Consider the following 24496-nt stretch of genomic DNA (forward strand, 5'->3'; position numbering starts at 1 on the left):
GAAGTATACAGATTGGTCGATAATTGGATACATTTGAACTGTCACCAGATTTAAAGATTGGGGTGACTTTCGCCAGTTTCCAGGATGATGGGACAATTCTCTGTTTAAGTGATAAATTAACCATGTGAGTTATTGGAGCAATAAGGGACTCTTTGCATAATTTTAGGAGATGAGTGTCTAGTCCATGAATGTCTTAAGCTTTCGAATTTTTTAGTGAACTAATAATTTTGGAGACTTCCGGCCCTGTTATTTCGCGTAAATTAAAAACAGGCTGTGTGAGATCAATGGACCTTGGTTTAAGATCAGGAGATGGAAATAATTTGCTTATTTCTCTCACAGAATTTATAAAATAATTATTCAATTCATTTGTCAATAGATCTGGATCAGTCACAGCAATATTGTTAATTTTCAACTCAATTTCTTGTTTTGCTTTTTTATCCTTCCCTATTAATTTATTTAAACTTTGCCAGATCTTTTTGGAATTTCCATTTGCTTCAGAAATTATGTTCATGAAAAATGTTGCTTTAGCCTTTCGCATAATTTGAGTAACCTTATTTCTTAGTGAGGTAAATTTATGCCTGTCTGTGATGAGATGGGATTTCATATATTTTTTTAGTTGCTCATCTCTGTCTCTCATCCATTTCTTACATTCTTCATTCATCCATGGTAATAGATTTCTCTTTCTTTTGTTGTGGCTTCCCCTTTTGGTAAAGTTTAACATTACTTCGTTAATTTTCTTGTGAAATAGACAGCTGCTATTTTCAACATTCTAAATTAAAATCAAGAATGTATTTTTTAGATAAAAAAAAAAAATACAATTCACCCACCCTACATTAACTGCAATCCACTTTGCACAGATTCTCCTTTTAGCACTCACTGTTAAAAGCTGTACTCAGTTATTAGCTGGTCATCCCCATATTTACACAGGATGCTAAAAGTGTAACAATAAGTGTTTATAAATCATTAGTAAAACACAACTGGCCTCAAACAGCCAAACTCAAATCTCAAACCGCCTTTTCCCCACAACTTTTCCAAAGGTCTGCTCTGCCTTTGCTTGTTCTACATTTTAATTTGCTTCCTGCAACGATTAGAATAAGTTTCACCCCCACTGTACTTAAAGGGCTTCATTACAGAATAAAGTTTAAATTCCTTTTGGTTCCCTATCATTTCTATATGTTATCTCTATTTTTTGTGTTGTATGATAAATGTGTAAAAGTTATAGATTCTAGTTCGCATCATGTTAAAATGATAGATAAGAGTCACCAAACCTGTTTAAATGAGTCATCATACAGAAATCTGAGTGTGGATGTTTGGCCTTACTATGAGTGGTTTATTTTTTGATACACGGTAAAAATTTTGTGTTAAAAATTCAAAGTTAACCTATTTAACTCTAAATGGAGTAGTTACAACTATACTGAGAGCAAATCTGCTTACGTGTTGTAGTTAATAATCAGTGTAAAAGTTGACAGCGATGCAGCGTAACTTTTACTCTAGTATACAGTGTGGGTTACCCTCTGGTCTAGTTTTGATACAAATATGGGTAAAGTTAACTTTGAAAATCTGACACTAGCTATAGAATACATATTACACTATTTTGGAGTGGGAACAAATGTTATCTGAAACAGGGTCAATTTTTTTACGTTTTGGTTGTCAACAAAAACGAAAACACATTTTTCATTTTGTCTGTTGAACAAACAACCAGGGAGCAATGGATAAAGATCCTCATTGGCAACAATGTTTCAGTGACTCTCCCTTCATGTCTGTGGATCACATTTTGCACATCATTCACTAACATGGGACAATATTAAGCAAAGATGGCATCGAGCCTGCATTCGGTCCAACAATGAGGGGATCATCTGTAGTGCAATTTGAAATTTCTGCTGCTTTACCTTTTTATTTATGTATTATGTAGGTCTCAGAGAGACAATCATAAACAAACCATGGAAAAATGCTAATTTTGCTTACACTGCTTCTCAAAGTAATACACAGATTTCTATTTGATTTCTTCTTTGCTCTGTTACACAGATGTTTCTAAACTACTTTACAGGTTGTTCTGTGTATGCATTTGTTTGGGCAGGGACTGCTCTCACATTATGGACTACAGGATTGTAATTTCCCACTGCTGAAGGGCAGACCCAGTTTCCACTGTCTCCCTCATCACTTCTGACTCTGGCTCAAACATGAACAACAGGGATTCCAGAAGAGTCAGTCGAGGTGGGCTTGTCTCTGAATGTGTGCAACATTGCTGAGGTTTTTTTTTGGAACGTATCAAAATGTGTAAAACTCTGCCAGCCCCCATACTGGCTCTGTTCTTACTCCAAATAACCAGCTCACGCCTTATTAACATACATGTAGGACACAGGATTGCTCACACACACAAGTCAAACCCTGTACCCTTTCATGAAAAGGGGGATAAGATAAGCTCTACTGAAAAAATAAAAAGTAGAAAGTAGGTAGAAAATGTGCATATTTATATATATATATATATATATATATATATATATATATATATATATATATATATATATATATATATATATATATATATATATATATATATATATATATATATATATATATATATATATATATATAAAATACATAAATAATAATAATAATGGTAATGTTGGGGCTCTATAATTTGCTTCATGTTGGCTTCCAAATTCCCTCCTTGAAGAGGAGGCTATCATGCATTTACTGGCCTGTAACCAAGGCAACTTTAGATATTAGGACCAGTTAGTGTCTGCTGCTGGCTTTTAATGCTGGTTTGCATTCAGATTTGCTGGAGTGTGCTAATTGCTTTAAAGTGCTTGGACTATTGTTCAAATATAGTATTCCTGGTCAAAAGCTTAATCTGTAAATTATTTTTCTGGGTAGATAGTTCTTTGTGAAAAGAAAAAAATTCAAATCACAGTGTCATCCAAAGAATACTGTATATAACATATCTCTGTAGTCTCGCCTGACTGTGATGTGTTTTGTAAGCTGAATCTAGCTTATTTAGCTGTATTTCAGAACCAATAGTTTGTATAAAGCCACCTTTCTGTAATCAGGTGGACACATAAAATGAGTTTCTTTCAAACATGATTTTGCACCAGTAAAAAAATTATTTTTTATCTTTACATGGGCATAGTGCAAGTTCCAGAGTTTTTTTGAAGACATTAGCACGTGGTGACTAGATGAAAGGACACTATTGTGCACATGCCTGGGAGCAGAGAAAAACCTCACAGTGTGCTGCTGCAATGCACAGGTCTTTTGTTTAGAGGTATAATCCTCTGGGATAAGAAATGTATAAATGCCTGAGTTATTTTGGGAACATTTCACCTTTTTAGAAAAAGATAACCATTCCCAGGGGAGATATGACCTTACTTCTTGCCCCAAGATTTACTGTGGCTCTTTAATGCCCGCCTTGCAGCTCCCTGGAGCTTTCTCAAAAATGTATGAAAATGGAAAAAGATGGATTTTTTTGTTTGTTTGTTTTAATATGATGTGCAGGAGGTCAAACAAACATTCATTATGTTTTCCAATGCAGTAAAAATGTGTCCAGGAAGTTTTGCGTCATAGCCTGCAACACACGTTTCAGCGCGGCACAGCGCCAGGCAAGTGGCTGCTGGAAGCAAACCAGCGGATATGTTTCAGGCCATTGATCCCAAAGGGAAAAAGGAAGATAGCTGATGAGAACAGAGGATTCCAAGAAAAATGAAATGAATCATTTGCTTTCATTATCAATGCCTGCATGTTTGGTTTGTAATGAGAAGTTGTCAAATAATAAAAAGAGTAATTTGGTAAGGCATTTTCAGTAAAGGTATGTTAAATATGCAGCCGACCACCAAGTTGGGAGTGAGAGAAATAGTGCGATTGCAGAACTTCTGGGTAAATTAGAGGAGAGCAAAGATAGATTTAAGAAGTGGATTGCATCTCCAAACTCCACTACTGCTGCTAGTTTTGTTGCAAGCATGGAAAAGCATTCACAGATCGAACAGATGGAGCTCTGATGTGTATGTAAACTTGTGTGTATGTGAACTTTCTTCCAATTTTTTTCCCCAAATCCTCAAAATTCATATAACTCTAAAATGTTTCTATAATTTCATCAATGCAACAAAACCTAATACATTAATATTATAATGGATTTTAAACTTAAAGCACCAAAGTAATAACATGATGTGACATTTGCTCTAGGATAAACATTTAATCATGAATGCTTTATATATATTTAAGCCCACATAGTCCTTTTTTATAGGGGCTAATATGCTTAGAGCCTGTGTTGCCATACAAGGCTTAGGCTCCAGGCAGATTTGTTTTTGTTTTTTGGTCCAATAAGGCTCTTTGAACAGTTTGGTTTGCCGACCACTGATCTAGAGACTATCTTTGTTCCACTACAAAGCAGTTTTATTTTCTCACTTGTGTGGATTCTGTAATGGGATTTGAGGTACATTTTTTTGTAGACTAGTGTGTTCTCTCTGTTCTCCGTGTTCTCTCACTGTAACAGAGGCTCAATGAAGCACCTGGGTGAACACGATCATGCAGTCACACTCATACATTCCCAGAGAATTCCGCCCAAATCACTCTCCTGAACAGACTAATGACGCTGAAAAAGCCACTGCGGTAAATAGGTAAAAGCTCATTTTACAATTCAGACAATTTTAAGGGCATATTTGTTAAAGAAAAAAAATATTTTACTATTAATACACCCTTAAAGAAAAAAATTACAATGAAGAATAGGTGTGAACAGAATTAACATGCTTAATGTAGCCCATGGAAAACATAAACCTATTTATAGGGTTGTATTTTAGTCTTTGCAGTACCTATATTAAAATTAATTTGCAAAATATCTTTGAGAGTTTTTAATTCCGTTATTGTGACTGAATGATCGTTAACAAGGGATAAATAAATAAGAGATTAAGGATCATGACTACAAAACAACAGTTTTGGCTTTTTTTTTAGAAAATACATACAATTTTTTATATATTTATAATGTTAGTCCTCGAAAAAAAAAATCTCTGCATGAATAATGAGGCAACTCAAGGTAAGGCAACATTATTTTTATAGTACAATTCATGTGACAATTCAAAGTCAATTGAACTACTTATTTGAGGGAGTGGCAACCTTACTTTAGACTCACAAAGAAATCACCAGAAAATTTTCACCCTCTGTTGCGGCCCCTGGCCTTTTAAGACTGTGCAGGATTTTTTTTTTTATGCAGGTTCAGCTCTGACAGAAATCTTCCTTGTTGGCTGCCTGAAGGTTGCAGAGGAGCAGTGACATCATTGGACCAGCAGAAGATTGCCAAGCCAATCAGATGTTGATGAGGCCCACCTGCACCATATAAAGACTCCTGGAAAGCTTTCAGGTTGAGGACAGGTAGTATGAAGAGGTTTTGTTAAGCTGTTTCCCCTACCTTTGGTTTCCAACTGTTTTGGGCAGTTAGAACTCTTTGCCCTCACTTGTTCTGTATATTTTCCTGAATCTGCTTTAGGTGCACCTTGTTTAAGCTAGAAGTTTGTGTTTAGGAGGTTTGGTGCTCCCTTTGACTTTTCTTTTGGGTTGTTTTGAGTTAAACGTAGACTGACTGGTTTGGACATTTTGCAATTTGATTTGCACTTAACCATTCTTGAATTTGTTTGCCCTTTTCTTTTGTTTTAATTGGGTTACATTTTATTGTGTTTTGGGTTCTGTTAAACCATCTTTTGTAATAAATAATTTTACATTCTGCTTATTTTCTCTGGATACATTTTTATGTAACCTCCCCAGAACCCCTAGACCTTGGGGGCGTAACATAATGGACCCTCTCACACCCAAAGCGAGAATCATACCCCTCCGTCCACACATTCATTGCTCTTAATGTAAATTAGGCATCTAAATAGAACAGGATTTTTGATCAGACAAAATAATGTATACAAATAGTCATGTCTTATTATAAAAAAAAGAAAACTGATAATATATATATTCTAAATTACTCAATATAATCTATTTTTACCCTAAGAATTATCAGTTTCTTGCTATGAACTCCTTGGCTTTAAAGTTGAATCTATTTACATCTCATCTCATTTAAATCTGGCCTAATTAGTTATCAGCCAGTTAATAAAAAGTGATTACATCTAATGAGAATAATTTCTGGCATTTTGTATAACATCAGAATTTGAATAACTTACCTGTCAACAGATACTGCAGCCAGGGTGAAACTGCTGGCATACATGGTAAGGTTAATAAAAAAGTGGACCACTTTGCACATGAAGGAGCCAAACACCCATCCTTCCAGCGAGTAGATTGTGGCTTGGAAGGGAACGCAGAATATGATGAAGAAAAAGTCGGCCACACTCAGATTGAGTATGAACAGGTTGGTGGTGTTGTATCCGAGCTGGCCGCTCCTCAACAGCACAGCAAGCACCAGGCTATTGCCAATGGTTCCGAGAAGAAAGATTATGGAGAATACGACGGACACAATTACGCTGGTGGGGTTCAGCTGGTAGCTTTCAGAAACGTTGGTCTGTCCAACTGTCCAGCTGAAATCTTCAAAGTCAGACATTTTTGTAAAACTGAAATGAGAGAAAAAAAAAAGAGTATTCATGCACCTGAAGCAAAATCTAGAAAGACACATAGCATAATTTTCATGGCAAAAGCAAATCTTTCAGAGACAGACTAATGCTTTAATATAAATAGTGATGTGACGCTGGGTAATGTTAATGCTGACTTCATTTGCTGGGTTTATTGTAACTCTTCTAATTCTTCTGGTGAGCCTCTCTTAACCAGGAAACTTTTGCCTTAAAATATTTCCAATAGTTAATTCCCGACATTTGAAGAGGGCAGTGATACAGTATTTCACCAAACACGCAGATATTATTTTTATATTTTTCAATTTTAATTTAGGGTCTCCTGCCGTTGGGATTGCAGACAAAAATAATAGTAGTTCATGCAGAAAATGCTCCTCATCTTTCTACTGCATTCTGTCTTTTTTATAAACGCATCTAGAGCATGATTTATGTTTTTTAAAAGAAGAAACACCAATTCAATACAGTTTATTTATATAAAGCTTATTTACAACACATGCCATCTTAAAGCACTGTTTAGAGACAATTCAACCAGATCATACAGACTGTTTAAATGTTTTACAGGAAATATCAGAACATCAAAAAGTATGAGAAAATTCAGGTTAGCCATTTGCTTTCAGAAATCAATGACATTGTCGACATTGTCAACTGGTGTGTGATTTATATGAAGTGAATAGAGGTATTTAAAACGCCTGTTAAAGCTTGGGAAATTTAGACTGAGTAGGGATCTCAAATATAAGTTTGTGGACAAGTTTAAATTAGGGAGTAGTTATAAAAAATAAACCAGTAGAGTATCATGGGAAAAAGTATTCTACTATGCTATCTAGTTAATTAAAGGAGATCAATGGAAATTCACTCAGTCAGCACTTTATTTATCTTTGCAAAGATAAGAACAAGACAATCGTTACACACAGCTTGGTGTTCTGGTCTGTTCTGTTTACACAGGGCTGAATCCTGTATGGAGAGAGCCACTTAAAGAGATTTTTCTTCCACTCCCCCAATAATTTAGAGTTAATAGCTATATGTTATTAATGTCATACAAAGGTTTGTATTGATTCTTATTTTAAAGAACTTCATAAATAAAAAAATACATTATTAATATCTTTATTATTAATTAGATTTATGTAAGTTATAAAAGCTGCCTGAGGCTTAGGCTAATTTTATCTCCTTTCTCTTTGGGGCTGAAGTGATTTCTTGAAACCTACACTATATTGCCAAAAGTATTTGCTCACCCATCCAAATTATTGGAATCAGGTGTTCCAATCACTTCCATGGCCACAGGTGTATAAATTCAAGCACCTAGGCATGCAGACTGTTTTTACAAACATTTGTGAAAGAATGGGTCGCTCTCAGGAGCTCAGTGAATTCCAGCGTGGAACTGTGATAGGATGCCACCTGTGCAACAAATCCAGTCGTGAAATTTCCTCGCTCCTAAATATTCCACAGTCAACTGTCAGCTGTATTATAAGAAAATGGAAGTGTTTGGGAATGACAGCAACTCAGCCACGAAGTGGTAGGCCACGTAAACTGACGGAGCGGGGTCAGCGGATGCTGACGCGCATAATGCGAAGAGGTCGCCAACTTTCTGCAGAGTCAATCACTACAGACCTCCAAACTTCATGTGGCCTTCAGATTAGCTCAAGAACAGTGCGCAGAGAGCTTCATGGAATGGGTTTCCATGGTCGAGCAGCTGCATCCAAGCCATACATCACCAAGTGCAATGCAAAGCGTCGGATGCGGTGGTGTAAAGCACGCCGCCACTGGACTCTAGAGCAGTGGAGACGCGTTCTCTGGAGTGACGAATCGCGCTTCTCCATCTGGCAATCTGATGGACGGGTCTGGGTTTGGCGGTTGCCAGGAGAACGGTACTTGTCTGACTGCATTGTGCCAAGTGTAAAGTTTGGTGGAGGGGGGATTATGGTGTGGGGTTGTTTTTCAGGAGCTGGGCTTGGCCCCTTAGTTCCAGTGAAAGGAACTCTGAATGCTTCAGCATACCAAGACATTTTGGACAATTCCATGCTCCCAACTTTGTGGGAACAGTTTGGAGCTGGCCCCTTCCTCTTCCAACATGACTGTGCACCAGTGCACAAAGCAAGGTCCATAAAGACATGGATGACAGAGTCTGGTGTGGATGAACTTGACTGGCCTGCACAGAGTCCTGACCTCAACCCGATAGAACACCTTTGGGATGAATTAGAGCGGAGACTGAGAGCCAGGCCTTCTCGTCCAACATCAGTGTGCGACCTCACAAATGCGCTTCTGGAAGAATGGTCAAAAATTCCCATAAACACACTCCTAAACCTTGTGGACAGCCTTCCCAGAAGAGTTGAAGCTGTTCTAGCTGCAAAGGGTGGACCGACGTCATATTGAACCCTATGGATTAGGAACGGGATGTCACTTAAGCTCATATGTGAGTCAAGGCAGGTGAGCAAATACTTTTGGCAATATAGTGTATCATCCTTTTCCATTCCATTGGAACTGCTAATTTTTCCCATTGTCCACAAGTAATTTGCCCATAATCATTATGCACAACCATATTGAGGCATATTTGATTTCTCACAATCTTAAAAAAAAAAGAAAACATTTAATTTATTCAGTTCAGAATCTCCTGTGGACCCCTGGAAACATTAAGTCCTAAGTCTTTCATCCCTTGAAGCTGTATTTGGGTTGAGGCCAGGACATAATCACAGGGTGATCAGACACTTCTGTCATAACTGCTCCCAGAAAAGTCTGTCAGTAGATCCTTCCAACAACAGGCAGACATGTTTCATATTCAGTCGGCTGTCATGAGGTGTTGGTAGATATATCCTGCTGTTAAAGCAGAGCTACGAGCCAATTTAACAGAACCCCATGCATTGCGCATGTGCAAACAAGGGAGTTCCTCTTCTTCTTCTTCTTCCAGATTGACAAGTCCGACCAGCAACCATCTCTCAGCGCTGGGTACGTTTTTCAGATAGTTTCTCACAAACAAAGGCATTTTTTAAAATAACCTTGAAGAAGGTATTTGATAGTACACTGATTTTTTTCCGTCCACAACAGCTCAACCTTTAAAAGGAAATAATAACATGCAAGTATTTACAAAGATGCAACTATTCACATACACCGATGGGCAGGTTAAGAAGAATATAAAACAGAGAAGCCAACAGGGAGAATAAAATGGCATAGGATAATCTGGCAAAGGGACAAATATTAGTCATGCACTCGATAATCTATATATCTGGCTTTAAGGTTACAGGAAAAAAAAGACATTGTTGAAAGACAAAAATTCTTGCCTTCACTTTGTGCAAATAATCAGAAAAAGTCTTAAATCTCTTTTTCTGTTTTTTGTCTGTAAGTTGGGTCTTCAATGATATACATGCAATGTACAACAGCTAAAGCAGTAGATAGTGCTAAGAAGTACATTTCCAAAGCTGTAAAACTATTCTACCCCATCATGAATCTCGACTAGTGGAGTCATGGTAAATTATCAGTACTTCATCGTGCCTTTACAAGTCCATACGTGTATATTGCGTTAAAGCTTTGATAAATGTTTGTTTTGCTTGTTAATCCCACTAATGTAAAAATAGCTCTGGTTCATGGCGTTAGGGGTTATTACAAAGGGAATACCACAAATGCCATTGGTTAGAAATAGTTAAATGGAGGTGGCAAGCATGTAGATCAGTCACAGATAAGAGAGAAGGAAAAGGAGAAAATTCAAGCCATCTTCTCCAATAACAAGTTCACCAGTGGTGTTTTTGTAACTGCTTATATACTGCAAGTCATCAGCTCAGTGGATGATAAACTACAGACAAAACAGCCAAATGTATTTGTCACAATAGCTTGTGACTTAATCACGCCTTAGTCCCTGCTACACTTTCATTGTTTCAACATTTTCTCAGCTGCTGTACCAGAGAATACAAAACTTGTAAATGTCTAAGAACCCCTAAAGCAAAGTTTTGTTTTTATAAATGAAATCACAATTTTGCCTTTTTCTACCCAGATTATGAGCCCCTTTATCAGGCAACCAGCAACATGAAACCGTGAGAAGATGTCACAGTCCGCTGAATAACACCTGCAAGGTTGCTTTAAGGCTACAGACTGGGATTCACCATGGCTACGTTCACACTGCAGGCCTTGATGCTCAATTCCGATTTTTTTTGTGAAATCCAATTTTTTTTGCATTGCTATTCATATTTCCAAATATATGCAACTTGTATGTGATCTCCTTTGTGAATTCCATACAACACAGGTGTACCGCATGCGTAGTAGAGGATGCAATGACGTCACAGGCCAGCGTGCTCTATGTTTATGGAAGTAAACATGGATGTTAGTGCTGGTGCGCATCTAGCGGTCTTTTCCAACCATAAAAACTCAATCTTTTCAATATGGTTCAACATAAACGCTGCTCTCCTAATCATCATCTGCCATGGTTGTTGTTTTTCTTGCCGCTTCTGTGTATCAAGACTCAGACTAGTGACCTGGTATTAATGACGACCTGGCCATTCAGACACAGGTCGCATTTGAAAAGATCATATTCGTACCGGATTCAGGACCACATAGCCAAGTGGCCTGGGTCGGATTGGAAAAATCGGATCTGTGTTGTTCAGACTGCCATGAAAAGATCAGATCCAGGTTGCATATGGGCAAAAAAATTGGATTTGGGTCACTTCAGGCTGCACCCACATGGAGATGGCAGTAGAATAGTGATGGACTTTGTGACAGACCATATAAATGTCTGTATATATAACACCAATAATTCAATTAATTTCAGTTTATTTGCAGTATATTGTGGTAATTCAAAGAATATGTAATTTCAAGGCACTGTACAGAGTCATATAATTAGATTGGTTCACATTTTTATATCAAAGAAAAATCAGCTGATTCCCTTGACTCGTTGACTCGACAGCAATCCCTCAAACCAAGAATGCATATACTCACTGAAAGGGAAAAACTCCCTTATGGCAGGAAGAAACTTTCAGCAGAACCAGGCTCAGTGTGAGCAGCCTTCTGCCATGCCAACCGGGTTCAAGGGGAAGGAAGCAGACATACAGAAAGAAGCTGAAATAAAACAGGAACTGTTAACTACAGTAGTTCCACAGATGGCCCTGTCCAGAACAGACACAGCCAGGCAGATGTCCCTAGACATCAGGTGAAATGGAAGCTGGAAAAAATGAACAAGGATAAAGCTCCATATCCAGATGGTGTTAGCTCCAAAGTCCTAAGGACTCTGAAGTCCTGTAGAACAGCTCAGTTGGATGAATATCTCGTCATCCTTAGCTCAGCCCAAGAGATGGTTCTATAGAAGGCCTCATGTTTTGTTTTGGTACCAAAGACAATACAGCGATTAGTCCTCAATTATCATAGAGCTGTTGCAGTTAGATGTCAGCCGGAGTCTCTTGATGTTAAAGGCTATGTCTACATAAAGTTGAATAACTTTAGGATGTAAACAATTAATGCAGAAGAGAGAAAAAAAGCTGTTTGTGTGGACCGCCGGTGAAAGAGCAACAAAAAGTAAGTGTAAAAGGAATCCACAATAAATTGTTGAGGCACCAACAAGTGGCTATATCAAAGACTGCCTGAAAAACTGATCACAGGTTGTTAGACAAAAGGGTCAAGCATCTAATAAGGTAGTTAACAACATAGGAGCAACAGAAGAAACTGTACTCTCACCATTCCTTTTTACCATGTGCGCCTCCATATTTCAGTATAAGAAAGATCAGTCATCTGCATAAATATTTTGAAGACTTTTCAGTCCTTGGTAGTATGGACAAGAAGCCCAGTACAGGGAGCTGGTCGACCACTTTGTGTTATGTTGTAGAAAAAAATAATCTGATGCTGGTTGTAAATAAAACAAAGGAGACGATTGAAGATCTCAAGAGAAACAAGAAAGAGTTAACCATGTTACCATCATGGAAAGGGGTGGTGGCTAAGGAATATGAATACATTGGTGTTCACCTGAACAAAAGACAGAATTACAAGGGAAAGAGCAGACTTTACTGAGGATTCTTAGTTCCTTAAGTGGTTGAAGTGTATCAGTCTGTTATGGAATGTGATCTCTGCTATCAATTTTTGGGGTATGTGATAGCAGACGAACTTTAAAACACTTGAATGTGATTTTACAAAGAATACTTCTTAATGAAGTTTTATATGAACATTGTAAAGCATAAGCATCCTCTTTATCACCTTGTCAAAAAAATCTAACAATGTGCCTTCAATCAGAAGCTGCTGAAAGACAGTAAACTGTAGGTATTTTCTAGATACAGCTTTAAAAAAAAATTAAACTCTAAAGTAACAGCAAAGAGTTACAACAACACTAAATTTCCCTTTGGGGTCGATAAAGTATTGTTTTATTGGCTAGAAAATATAAAACTATTCAGTCTAACTTTGGCAAAGCTACATATGTAAGGTTCTGATCTAGATCACAGTGTCATGGCTCGGGAATGAAGTAACCAGTATTCCAGCAAAACAGATCTGAACAGGAACAGGCCAAAGACAGTACAGTACATGTAAAACCATTCAGACAGGAACTTGCAAGCTCAGTGGTTGAGAGGCAAAAAAGGATCAGGTAATTAGAAACACTAAGGTAATTCTAAAAACAATGTCACCACTGAGATCAGACAGAAACAGTCAGGCTAACTGGTTGAGAGGCAGAGCAGGTCAGGATCAGGAAATCAGAAACCCCAAGGACCTCTAAAAAAAACTCTCACCACTGCTAGAGAGAACAACAATAATCTGGCCCTAATGACTGGATGCAAGCAGCTTAAATAGAGAGAGGAGCAGTTGGATCAGATGAGCCATGATGAAAAGCTGGACAGAGTTAGACAGGTGAATGGAATGAGTAATAAATCCAGTCATCAGTGCCAAGACCATGACAGATCCCCTCACTTAAGGGCAGATTCCAGACGCCCTCCCGGGCTCTAAAACCTTAAAACAAAAAACAATAACCCAAAACAATAAAACCCAAACTTGGCGGGTGGGGGTCAGAAAAACCGGACACTAATCATAATAACCCCCAAACAGTTCGGGGGGAAACAGATGCGGCTTCTGACAGAAAAGGTGGAAGCAGTCTGACCAAACAGGCTATACAGAACCTCCTGAATACCTGACTCTAGACAAGAAACACACTGTGCGACCTCAGAACCCCACTGTCTGCCTAACGATGGGTCCATGTTTAGCCAGATTATTCTGTCATGGCTCGGAACAGCAGGATCCAGTATTCAGGCATGGCCAATCAGAACAGGAACTGGCAGGCTCAGAGATTCTTGAGTCCAAAGACAGTTCAGGTAAAACTGTTCAGACAAGAACAGGCAGGCGGAGTGGTTCAGAGGCAGAACAGGATCAGGCAATCAGAAACACTAAGGTAATGCTAAAAAACTCTCACCGCTGAGATCAGACAGGAACAGATAGGCTAGGTGCTTGACAGGCAGAACAGTTCAGGATTAGGAAATATGAAACACCAAGGTACACTAAAAACACTTTCACCACTGGCTAGAGAGAACAAGAAAAATCTGGCCCTGATGACTGGATGCAAGCAGCTTAAATAGAGGCAGAAGCAGGTGGATCAGCTGAGCAGTGATGAGAAACATGGCAGAGTTAGACAGATGAATGGAATGAGTAATTTAGCCAGTCATCAGTGCCAAGAACATGACACACAGATTCCAGATTGTCTAAATAACCTGCAAAAAATAAAAATAAAAAAGCTTTTCACAGTTAAGCTAAATATCCAAATAAAACAGTAGATAATGTTACAAAATCTAGATTGAATTTTTAATGATATTTTTACCAAAGGTGCACCTCAGTCCAAGGAACAATCCATTAAATTTTGGTGATGATCCACATCATCATCCAGATGCAGGAATTTTTTTAAGGATTCTTGGACATTATTTGGCAGAACAAGCAGTTCCTCCAGTTCCCCCTAAACCAGAGAGAGGCAGCAGTGACTATAGACAGCTTCAGCATTGGACTCAAAGAAGTCCAAAGGTATTATACTGAAGACACTGGAACAGTGAACTATGCCTCGCTCGAAATCTCGATCTGCTGATCAAACAAGAAAACAGAGCAAATGAAGAAGCACCTCATGTCATGGAACAATTTATTAAAATTTGATAAAGATCTAGATTGTGTGTAGGTTATAGTTATAGCTGTAAGTCACAATATGGGGCAAAATACTTGATTGCCTAGACTCATTGTGTGCTTTTCTTGTTTGTAATGTTTTGATGCTATGTAATTATGACGTGCAGCTGTATTTAACCTTGGGAAAGAGAAGTGCACCAATAAGACACTAAGTGCAGCCTACCTCAGCTCCACTATATCCTAATTGAATGGATTGCCTCTCTAACTGACCACTGTCCAAGTGCTCTACCTAAATTTACTCAGCGAAAACAAAAAGAGCAGGTGCTCATCTGTGGTTATTGAGATACCTAGCTTCCAGTAACAGCTAAAAAAGATGCATTGATCACTACCGATGAGGAGTATAGAGAAGGCACCTCTCTGTCAAATTTTGATTCTATAACAATTTTCAGACTGAATGCCTTTTTTGTGCAGAATTTGCCAAAGTAATGTCTCAAATGACGTCAATCTGCTCTCATGTCATAGGTACACTCATTTTATATTGCACAGCAGCCATTGATGGAAAATTGAAACTAAAGTGGTCCACTTGCTGGTGAATCACAGAGTCACGCACACAGGAAAGCACATCTAAACACATTCATGTTCCAACAAATAGAGTGTTTGTGTTTTTGTGGTGAAAGGTGTAAAAAAACAACTGTGTTTGGAATTTATTATTTCTCTTACTATAGTTCAGCCATATTTAGCAGATAATGGTTAAAAGCCAGTTTGTAATTACAGATTCTGAGGAAAGTGATACGTGTATTTTGACGGAGAGGATGTGCAAAATGCTAATTACGAATAATCATTATTTCTAACTCTGCAATTAAATTATATTTGAAATTAGGTCATATGTATAATTAACCTATGATTCATGGACACCTACATTTTAACTCAAATATTTGTTATTATCGCTGGTTTGGAATCAGAGCTATGAGCAATAGCGTTTTGCCATGATGCTGATTATTGGGCTTTGATGCTGCAGCCTTGAATGTCCATCTGTATGTGATGGGCAGGACAAAGAGGGTGGGGTGTGTTTCTAGAAGAGGGTTCTTTAGTAAATTTCTGAAAAATCACCAAATCCTATTTTTGTTCCCCCTGTGCTAACTTCAAAGAAACAACTTGTTCTTTGAGTGTGCAATTGATTTTCTGGGAAATAAAGAGAGCAATAGAGAGCAATCAATATTAAGTCACTCTCAAAGCAATTCACCTTATTTAGAAATTATTTCCTTTGTAATAGCAAATGCATGCAACAATACTTTAAAATTGACATATGGACAAGTTTAAATCTAAACAAGATTTTTTTTTCTGATGGCTTTATCTTTTTCAGTGCTGCAGTATTTGTGTTGTGGTTACAATTTTCTATCATTAATGAGATCAGAGAAACAAGGCAACCCACGCTATGACACTGCGGCTTACCAAATCCATACAGGAACCATCTGGGTTTAAGGAAGAGGATAATATAAAAGAAAATACCTCCAACAAAGAAGAAGCTGGATTATGTTTGATTTATTAAATTGGTACTCATTTCCTTTATACAAGATGATGGTATTTGCTATGAAAGAGAAGGTGCGGACAGTCTGAAAATACCAGTGATTGAAAATGAATAGCTGGAAAAATACTTTGAATCTCAGTTGCTTGTTAAATGAAAAGGCTTAAATTAAATATTTTCTGTCCTCTTTGTTTCAGAAGCAATATACAGTTTGTTAGTTGGTTCTTTTAAACATCTTTGATTTATAATGGAAAAGGACAGCAGTTTCATATAATTTATCTAAAAAAAAACAGCCAATCTCTATGCTCAGACTCATTTTTAAAAGGATAGCTGTGACAAATGCAAAAAACAAATGCAGGGATGCCCTTTTTAGATTTATATGAAGGTATAACTCCTGCTGCCTACTGCTGTGAAGACATTCCTTTCACAGCTCTGTTCCAGATTTAAACAGGGCTGAATCCACTTTCTTTTCCACAAGGCAAAGCAATCTGCGTCAATATAAAATTTCATTCTGCAGTGAGATACCAGAGTTAAGACTCCAATCAGAGCAGGACATGTTTCAGCCTCGCTGGGATAAAAGAAACTGGGACAGATGAGGAGATGCTTCATGGTCTGGTGCGTGCAACGCTAGACACGATGTAAAATTGAGACTTTACTTGCTGTGGAAAATTTGGGCTGTACTTTCAAATGTTAAAAAAATGAAACAGTAAAAGACAACATTAGATCCAGAGATGGAAGAAGAGAATTTTAGGAGTGTAGCGCAGCTGATAACAGCCAGTGGGAATGTATAAGCCCCAAAATAATAAGCTTCACCCTCAGTGTGAAACCAGACTTGACTACCGACAATGGGATTAAAAGTTTGAGCTTAAACTATGTTTGTCCTAACATGCAATTAACAAATAAATATTAAATATTAAGGATCAGAATTCTTCTTGTCATGCAAGTGGATTTATTTATACCTTGCATAACCAGCATCAGCAGTATGTAGCTCGAACATGGGAGCAGCAGAGTAAACCTACCAGGCTGATGATGTTGTATGGTATCCAAAGCTTCCCAACCTTCTCCGATTAGGTACAACACTCCCAGGGGACCAACACAGTTAACATGCTGGTTGTCTTTGTGCTGAAGCCTCTTCCCTGCCAACATTCATTGCTGTCTGCCTGGGTTTGCTGCTGTCTTACTCTGATTCTCTGCTTCCCTACTGACCCTCCCCACTCCCTGTTGCAAGGACTCCTCCTCCACATTCACTTTAATGTTCACACTTCACTGCAGAGAGGGACGAGAGAGAGAGATGAAGATCAGAGGGAGGTTTCCAGCGTCTGGTGCTCTCCCTGTCACTGTGCAATCAGGAGGTCCTCTGATGAACAGTTGCCAAGTATCGCTGATGCTACCCTTTGAGGAATGTGAATACAGATTCTCTGTTAAATAAGGAGGTACCTTTTTTTATCTCTATCTACATTAACAGCTATTGCCTGATAAGAAAATAAATCTGTTTGTTCAGGCTGTTTGTACAGTCATGGGGAAAGTGCTTCACTGTTTTACTTAAGGCTAAACTGGCTGGCTAATCTAAAGGTAGTGATAAATGGATGGAAGAAAATTTTTAAGATGATAGCACTGAAAATATCAAATACTAGCCTGCTTTTTTTCTTTTTTGTAAGCAGTTTAAAACACTACCAAACAATCCCTTATCTCTTGCTCATTTGAGACTGGTTTGTGAGGTTCAGAATAGAAACAGCCGCCATCACTCCTCCCAGCATTATTCTTTAGCTGATTTCAAGATTTTAAAAAGTCCAAAAGCTCTAGGCTTATACAGTTACTTTAGTTGGTTCAGGGTATTCCCAAGGGTATCCTCTGATGATGTGCCTGTAAGGTCAGGCATACACTGTGTGATATGTTCAATCGTCGTTCAATCGAGCTACAGCTCAAACTGTACGACAAAAACGCAGGTTTAAACGTTCATAGCTCATGATGGATGTTCTCACACTGTGCGGCCTGACGCTCTGATGCAACACTACACGCTCAAACTACACGTCCAAAAACCACACGTCAAACTCAGCGCCGATGGCACTGGACGGACTCGTCAATCTGAAAGAAGAAGAAGCAGAACTCCCTTGTTCGCACATGCGCAGTGCTCAAGGTTCCGGTAAATTGGCTCTTAGACGCTCGTGGCTCTGTTTCAACAGCAGGATTTGTCCATGAACACCTTAGGACGGCCGATTGAATTTCAAAAATGTTTGATTTTCTCCCAACCTTATGATCCCTGATCAGGACGTGGTCGTGAGAGTACAATCGCCCCTTATTTCCCCTGCATATTACATAAAGCAGGACGCATGATGAGGCTGAAAATTGAGAAAAATTGAAAATTTCTCACACTACGGGAAAATTGGCCTGAAAAGGGAAAAAAATCATACAGTGTATGCCCGGCCTAAAACTCTCACAAGAGGGATCTCCCAGACTGTCTTTATCACATTTCAGAACAATGCTGCCTCATTTTGATGCAGAGGAGAAGCATACTATGAGCTCACCACAAATTATCTGGTGAACCCTCTGTAGGCCAGTTTGGCTACTCCACAGAGGTAACTTGCCTTTTGTATCTTGGCTTTGTTTTAGGTTGCCAGACTGATACATATGGAGATCCACAGAGACATACAACCATTCTTACACACACTCACGCCTTAGGAAGCCAACTAACCTAACAGTCATGTTTTTGGACTGTGGAAGGAAGCCAGAGTACCTGGAGAGGACCCATGCATGCAAAGAGAGAACATGCATACTCCATGCAGAAAGAAAACTGCAGAGAACTTTTTTTCTGCAAGGCAACGGTGCTACAAACTGTGCCAATGTGCAGCCTTTCTATACATGTATTCAGGTCCTGAATTTATGGAGGCCAAAAATGAGCTCAAATGAATCCTGGAGACCATGAAGGAGCTCAGTTGAAAGCCGTAGGCCACAGAGATTCTCTGCAGCAAGACCACAGGTAACCTGGGGACCAGGTGGACTGGCAAAAGGAACGATCCAGGGCAGGAACATAGGAAACCTCAGGAGCAGGAAATTGTACCAGCGCAGTAGATGCAAATGCAGTCACCCAATTTGGAGGACTCAGTGCAGACAGAGCAGGATCAGAAGTTGTCTAGAGGGCTCCGGTGGGCACTATGACTGGGAAGCAATGAGAAACGAGCTCGAGACACCAGTGGTGATGAAGGCAGTCACCTTGAAAACCTATGCTATAGTAACCGACTGAGGACTATTCAACACTGGCTTGTTCCTACCTGACCAATATAGGAACATTGCACAGCCCAACACAGCCATCCTGGTGATGTATCATGTCGTTTGTGTTGGCATCCTCCTTGTCACTGTTACAACTATTCAGCATCTGGCAAAGTTTTTGAACACTCTTGAAGAGTTGTGCTCCTCATGTGCACCTTATAGTAAACTCCACCCCTTATGCTTAATTTACTTGGTGCTAGGCAAGATCTCGTAGGTCACAACAAAAAGTTGGTGCTACTGTAGCACCAGTTTCTGGCTCTAGGAGTTGTAGCTTTCGGTGATCAAATCCAAATAATCTGGAGCTTTGTTAGGTCCGGTGCCAAGATAGCTCCATCATCAGTCCAAGTGGAAAAGGCCCCTTTGTCTGAAGCTTGGCCTCCCAATTCCGATACTGAAATGGCTTTATTTTCTAAGTTTATGTTTCCTTGTCCTTTTGATGGTCAGGTCCTACTGTCATGATTTGTGGAGACAAATAACTAAAACAGTAGGCAGACATCAGGAAGCACAAGATGGTGAAGAAGGATTAACTGCAAAAACCAGAAACAGGAAAGAAAGGTAACCAGATAGAGGCACTGTAACAATAACAACTGAGTGAAGAATAGGATAAATGACAGGGGACCCTTAGGGTTTATCGTCTGTAGAGAGTAGATTCAAAATAATTTTCCAATTCCTAAATACAGCCAGGCACTAAAAATATTTTTCTTCATCTTGGCTGGTTCTGTATCCACTGGAGTCTCAGCGAAATATGCCTCAGGATTCCTGATGCTGCAAATAAAAATATATTTAAATGTTACTGGAAATGATGTTTTAAATTTAACGCATGATCCGATACTGTGTAAAATATTACATTAATCTGCTTATTTTGTCTTAATAAAGGGTAGCACAAGTATTACCATGCAGCACAGCTAAAGCCTCTCTTGAACATAAGTAATGCTATGTATAAGGCACATAGAAAGACATAGAATTTGTTCGGTCTACCATAATACCTCTACAAGCCATATTAAGTGATAACAAATTGGTTCAATCCATGGCTAGGCTTGTTACATTATTTAAGGAATGAGACTATATCCAAGTATTGGTAGAAAATTAGAGATGGACGGTGTTGGGCTCGTTACTTTGGACTCAGTTGGACCATGGGTCACCAGACTGTTTAATATGTCCTTGTCTTCTGGTGTGTTCCCCAGCTCTTTTATAATAATAATAATAATAATACATTTTATTTAAAAAGGCGCCTTTCTGGACACTCAAGGTCACCGTACAAAACATAAAAAGTGTCAGAAAAAATAAAAATTATAATTATAAAAACATTTAAAAACATTAAAAAATACAGAGGCTGTGACAGTGAAATTGATATTTTTAAAGAGAATAAGCAATCTTGAACAGATGGGTTTTGAGTTGTATTTTAAAATGGAGAATTGAGTCCGTATTTCGAAGTTGGGGTGGTAGAGAGTTCCAGAGGCGGGGGGCAGAGCGGCTGAATGCTCTGCTCCCCATGGTGGTGAGACGGGCGGAGGGGACAGACAGGTGCAAAGCAGATGAGGATCTAAGAGCACGGGAGGGGGTGGGAACATGCAGGAGGTCTGACAGATATGGGGGGGCAAGATGGTGAAGTGCCTTGAAAGTCATCATGATAATTTTATATTGAATGCGGAACTGTATGGGGAGCCAGTGGAGCTGTCGGAGGACCGGAGTGATGTGGTGGATAGAGGGAGTTCTTGTTATGATGCGAGCAGCTGAGTTCTGGACCAGTTGTAGTTTGTGGAGTGATTTCTGAGGAAGTCCAAAGAGGAGGGAGTTGCAGTAATCTAGTCGGGAGGTGACAAGGCTGTGCACAAGTATGGCAGTAGTGTGTGGGGTAAGGGAGGGACGGAGGCGGTTGATGTTTCTTAAGTGGAAGTAGGCAGACCGGGTAATGTTATTTATATGGGATTGGAAAGATAGTGTGCTATCGAGGATGACACCCAGACTCTTAACCTGGGGGGAGTGGGAGATGGAGGAGCTATCAATAGTGACTTGGAAACTGTCGGTTTTGGAAAGAGTTGATTTGGTACCAATGAGGAGAACCTCGGTTTTACTACTGTTTAATTGAAGGAAGTTGTTGGTGAACCAGGCCTTTAATTCACAGATGCAATTTCTGAGGGAGGTGGGCGGAAGAGAGGACGATGGCTGCGTGGTGAGGTAGAGCTGGGTGTCATCAGCATAGCAATGGAAGTGGATGTTGAATTTACGGAAGATATTGCCAAGGGGAAGGAGGTAGATGATGAAGAGCAGAGGCCCCAGAACAGAGCCCTGGGGCACACCTGAGGTGACGGGGGAGGGGGTGGATTTGAGGGTCTTCAGTTGAATGAACTGAGTGCGATCAGAAAAATAAGAAATAAACCAGTCCAACGGAGTGCTCGTGATGCCAATGGAAGAAAGCCTACTGAGGAGGGTGGTGTGACAGATGGTGTCGAAGGCTGCACTCAGGTCGAGGAGGATGAGGATGGTGAGTAGTCCAGAATCAGATGCCATGAGGAGGTCATTGGTGATTTTGATGAGTGCTGTTTCAGTGCTATGGAGTGGCCGGAAACCAGACTGAAATTCTTCATACAGGCTGTTGGCACATAGGTGAGAATGGAGTTGGGAGGCAACTGTTTTTTCAAGAATTTTGGAGATGAAGGGTAAATTGGAGATAGGACGGAGGTTGTTGAAGTTGGTGGGGTCGGCACCAGGTTTTTTTACAATCGGGGTGATGGCAGCAGTTTTGAGAGGTGTAGGGACAGTTCCAGTGGTGAGGGAGGAGTGGATGATAGCGGAGATGAGGGGAGCCAGAGAGGGAAGGCAGGTTTTGACAAGTTGTGTTGGGAGGGGGTCCAATTGACAGGTGGATGATTTGGATTTCCGGATGAGCTCTGTGATTTCCGAGACAGTGGGAGGATGGAAGGAGGAGAATAAATGTGTAGGCGGGGGGAGATCTGCTGAGTTGTTGAGATGAGCCGTTGATCCAAGGTTCTGGTGAATGTTCTTGATTTTTTCTGTGAAGTATGACATGATGTCATTGCAGAAGGAGGTTGTGTAAAGGTGCAGGGGGAAAGGGTCCTGGGGTTTGATGGTATTGTTAAGTATAGAGAAAAGTGACTTAGAGCTCTGTTGATTGGCAGTGATTAAGTTGGAGTAGTACTGTGATTTGGTGCTGGCAATGGAGTCCTTATAGTGCATAATGTGATTATTGTACATTTCTTTGTGTATAGTAAGACCAGTTTTTCTGTAAAGTCTTTCAAGTTGCCGTCCTTTGGTTTTCATGTTTCTGAGATTTGGGGTGTACCAGGGGGAGGAGACAGAGAAAGAAACAAATCTATTTTTTAGAGGAGCAAGTGAGTCAAGAATATTATGGAGACCAGTGTTGTAATGAAAAACCAGATCATCAGGGGTTAGTAGATTATTGAAGTCAAGGAGGCAGGATGAGTGGATACTTGAAATAAGGGTGGAGGGATCAATTTTCTTTATGTTCCGGAAGGATATGAGGCGGGATGTTTTAGAGACTGAGAGAGTAAGATTAACTGCAAATGAGAGGAGAAAATGGTCACTTATGGGGAGTTCATCAGATGTTATGTTGTGGGGGATGACACCAGAGCAACAGATTAAATCCAGAATATGTCCTTTGGTGTGTGTGGGGGTAGTGGTGTATTGCTGACATCCAAAACTCTCTAGGCAGGAAGTAAAGTCTTTGGTAAGAGGCGAATTGGTGTTGTCCATGTGGATATTGAAATCACCCAGCAGAATTAAGTTTGGTGAGAGAGAGGATAGGTGGGTGAGAAAATCAGCAAACTCAGTTAAAAAGGCACTATTCGGTTTTGGGGGGCGGTAGACAGCAGCAATGATGGTTGGAGTTGGACCAGATAGCTTGCAGACTGTGGATTCAAACGTGCTTGAAACTGGAGCTGATACCGGCGAGACTTTCCAATTCTCGCGATGAATTATCGCGAGACCTCCTCCGCGACCGGAACCACGGGGTTGAGAGATGTAAACAAACCCACTAGGAGTGGAATCGTTGAGCTGAGAGTAATCTTGGGGCTGTTGCCAGGTCTCGGTTAAGCAGAGAAAGTCCAGTTTACGGTCAGTGATGAGATCCTGAATGAGATGTCCCTTGCTTGTCAGTGAACGGATGTTGAGCAGAGCAAAGTTGAGTGCGTTGTTGTCGCAGCTGGTGGTGGTGCTAGCCGACCGAGCTAGGCGGGCTAACACGCTGTGGTCGACAGCCCGGCTGGTGGAGCATGGAGGGCGACGAATCCACCGTCGGGAGCTGGACCAGATTTTATTGCTGTTGAACCGTTGCGGTGGACAATCCGACGGGAACCTCGGTGGATGTATCTCCGACGTGGCTGGAAGGTGATGTCCGGGTGAAGGTGGAGAGCCTCGGGCGCAGGTCCAAGGGAGTGACAGCGGAGCCGGAGCAGGTCAGCGGGTGAATACTGCAGCAAACCCGCCACTTGCAGGTGAGCGGGCAGTAGGAATATCCAGATACAGACAAGCAGGGTGTATGTCCTGCCGGTCCACATTATTAAAAACGCCAGGTGAGGCTGAAAACGAGGCAGGACAGGTGAGCTACTGGTAGTAGCCTAGTTGGGACTCACACAGTCCTGTAGTGCTGACGAATCGTGGTCGTATTCCCAGTAAAAACAATCCCAGTAAAAACAATTAGACTGTCCGTTAGAAAGTAAAAAAGTTTAAAAGTTACCGGTGAGCGAAGGCAGTGAGCAACGAATACAAAAATACCGGCGAGCAGCGGCAGCAAGTCGTGCCAGCGTTCACTCCCCCCTTTTTTAAACATGCCATAATAGAGCCAAGACTTAAGAAGCCCAGTCTGGACCAGTCAGAACTTAAAAACTATCGGCCAATATCTAAGCTCCCTTTTCTGAGCAAAATACTGGAAAAAGTGGTAGCTAACCAACTGACATCCTTCCTTCAGACCCATAACATCTATGACAAGTTTCAGTCAGGGTTTCGGAAACACCACTCTACTGAAACAGCTCTGCTGAAAGTGTCTAGTGACATCATGATGTCTGCAGACTCCGGAAGCTGTACGGTACTGGTCCTGTTAGACCTGTCTGCAGCCTTTGATACGGTC

General features: G+C 40.1%; 1 protein-coding gene across 1 annotated transcript in view; it reads right to left on the bottom strand.

Annotated features, from left to right (window-relative positions):
• The window catches only part of galr2b (galanin receptor 2b), a 29731-nt gene extending 12340 nt beyond the window's left edge, over positions 1-17391 (bottom strand). Inside the window, exons 1-2 of the mRNA XM_038278317.1 lie at positions 17142-17391; positions 6150-6533 (exon numbers count right to left, since the gene is read on the bottom strand). Of these exons, the coding sequence (XP_038134245.1) occupies positions 6150-6523 (374 nt within the window). The 5' untranslated portion in view covers positions 6524-6533; positions 17142-17391. The remainder of the gene's footprint in view (positions 1-6149; positions 6534-17141) is intronic.
• Between the last annotated feature and the right edge of the window lie 7105 nt (positions 17392-24496).

This window comes from Cyprinodon tularosa, unplaced genomic scaffold (genome assembly GCF_016077235.1).
Source record: "Cyprinodon tularosa strain WSP-4 unplaced genomic scaffold, ASM1607723v1 ctg14, whole genome shotgun sequence".
Classification (NCBI taxonomy): domain Eukaryota; kingdom Metazoa; phylum Chordata; class Actinopteri; order Cyprinodontiformes; family Cyprinodontidae; genus Cyprinodon; species Cyprinodon tularosa.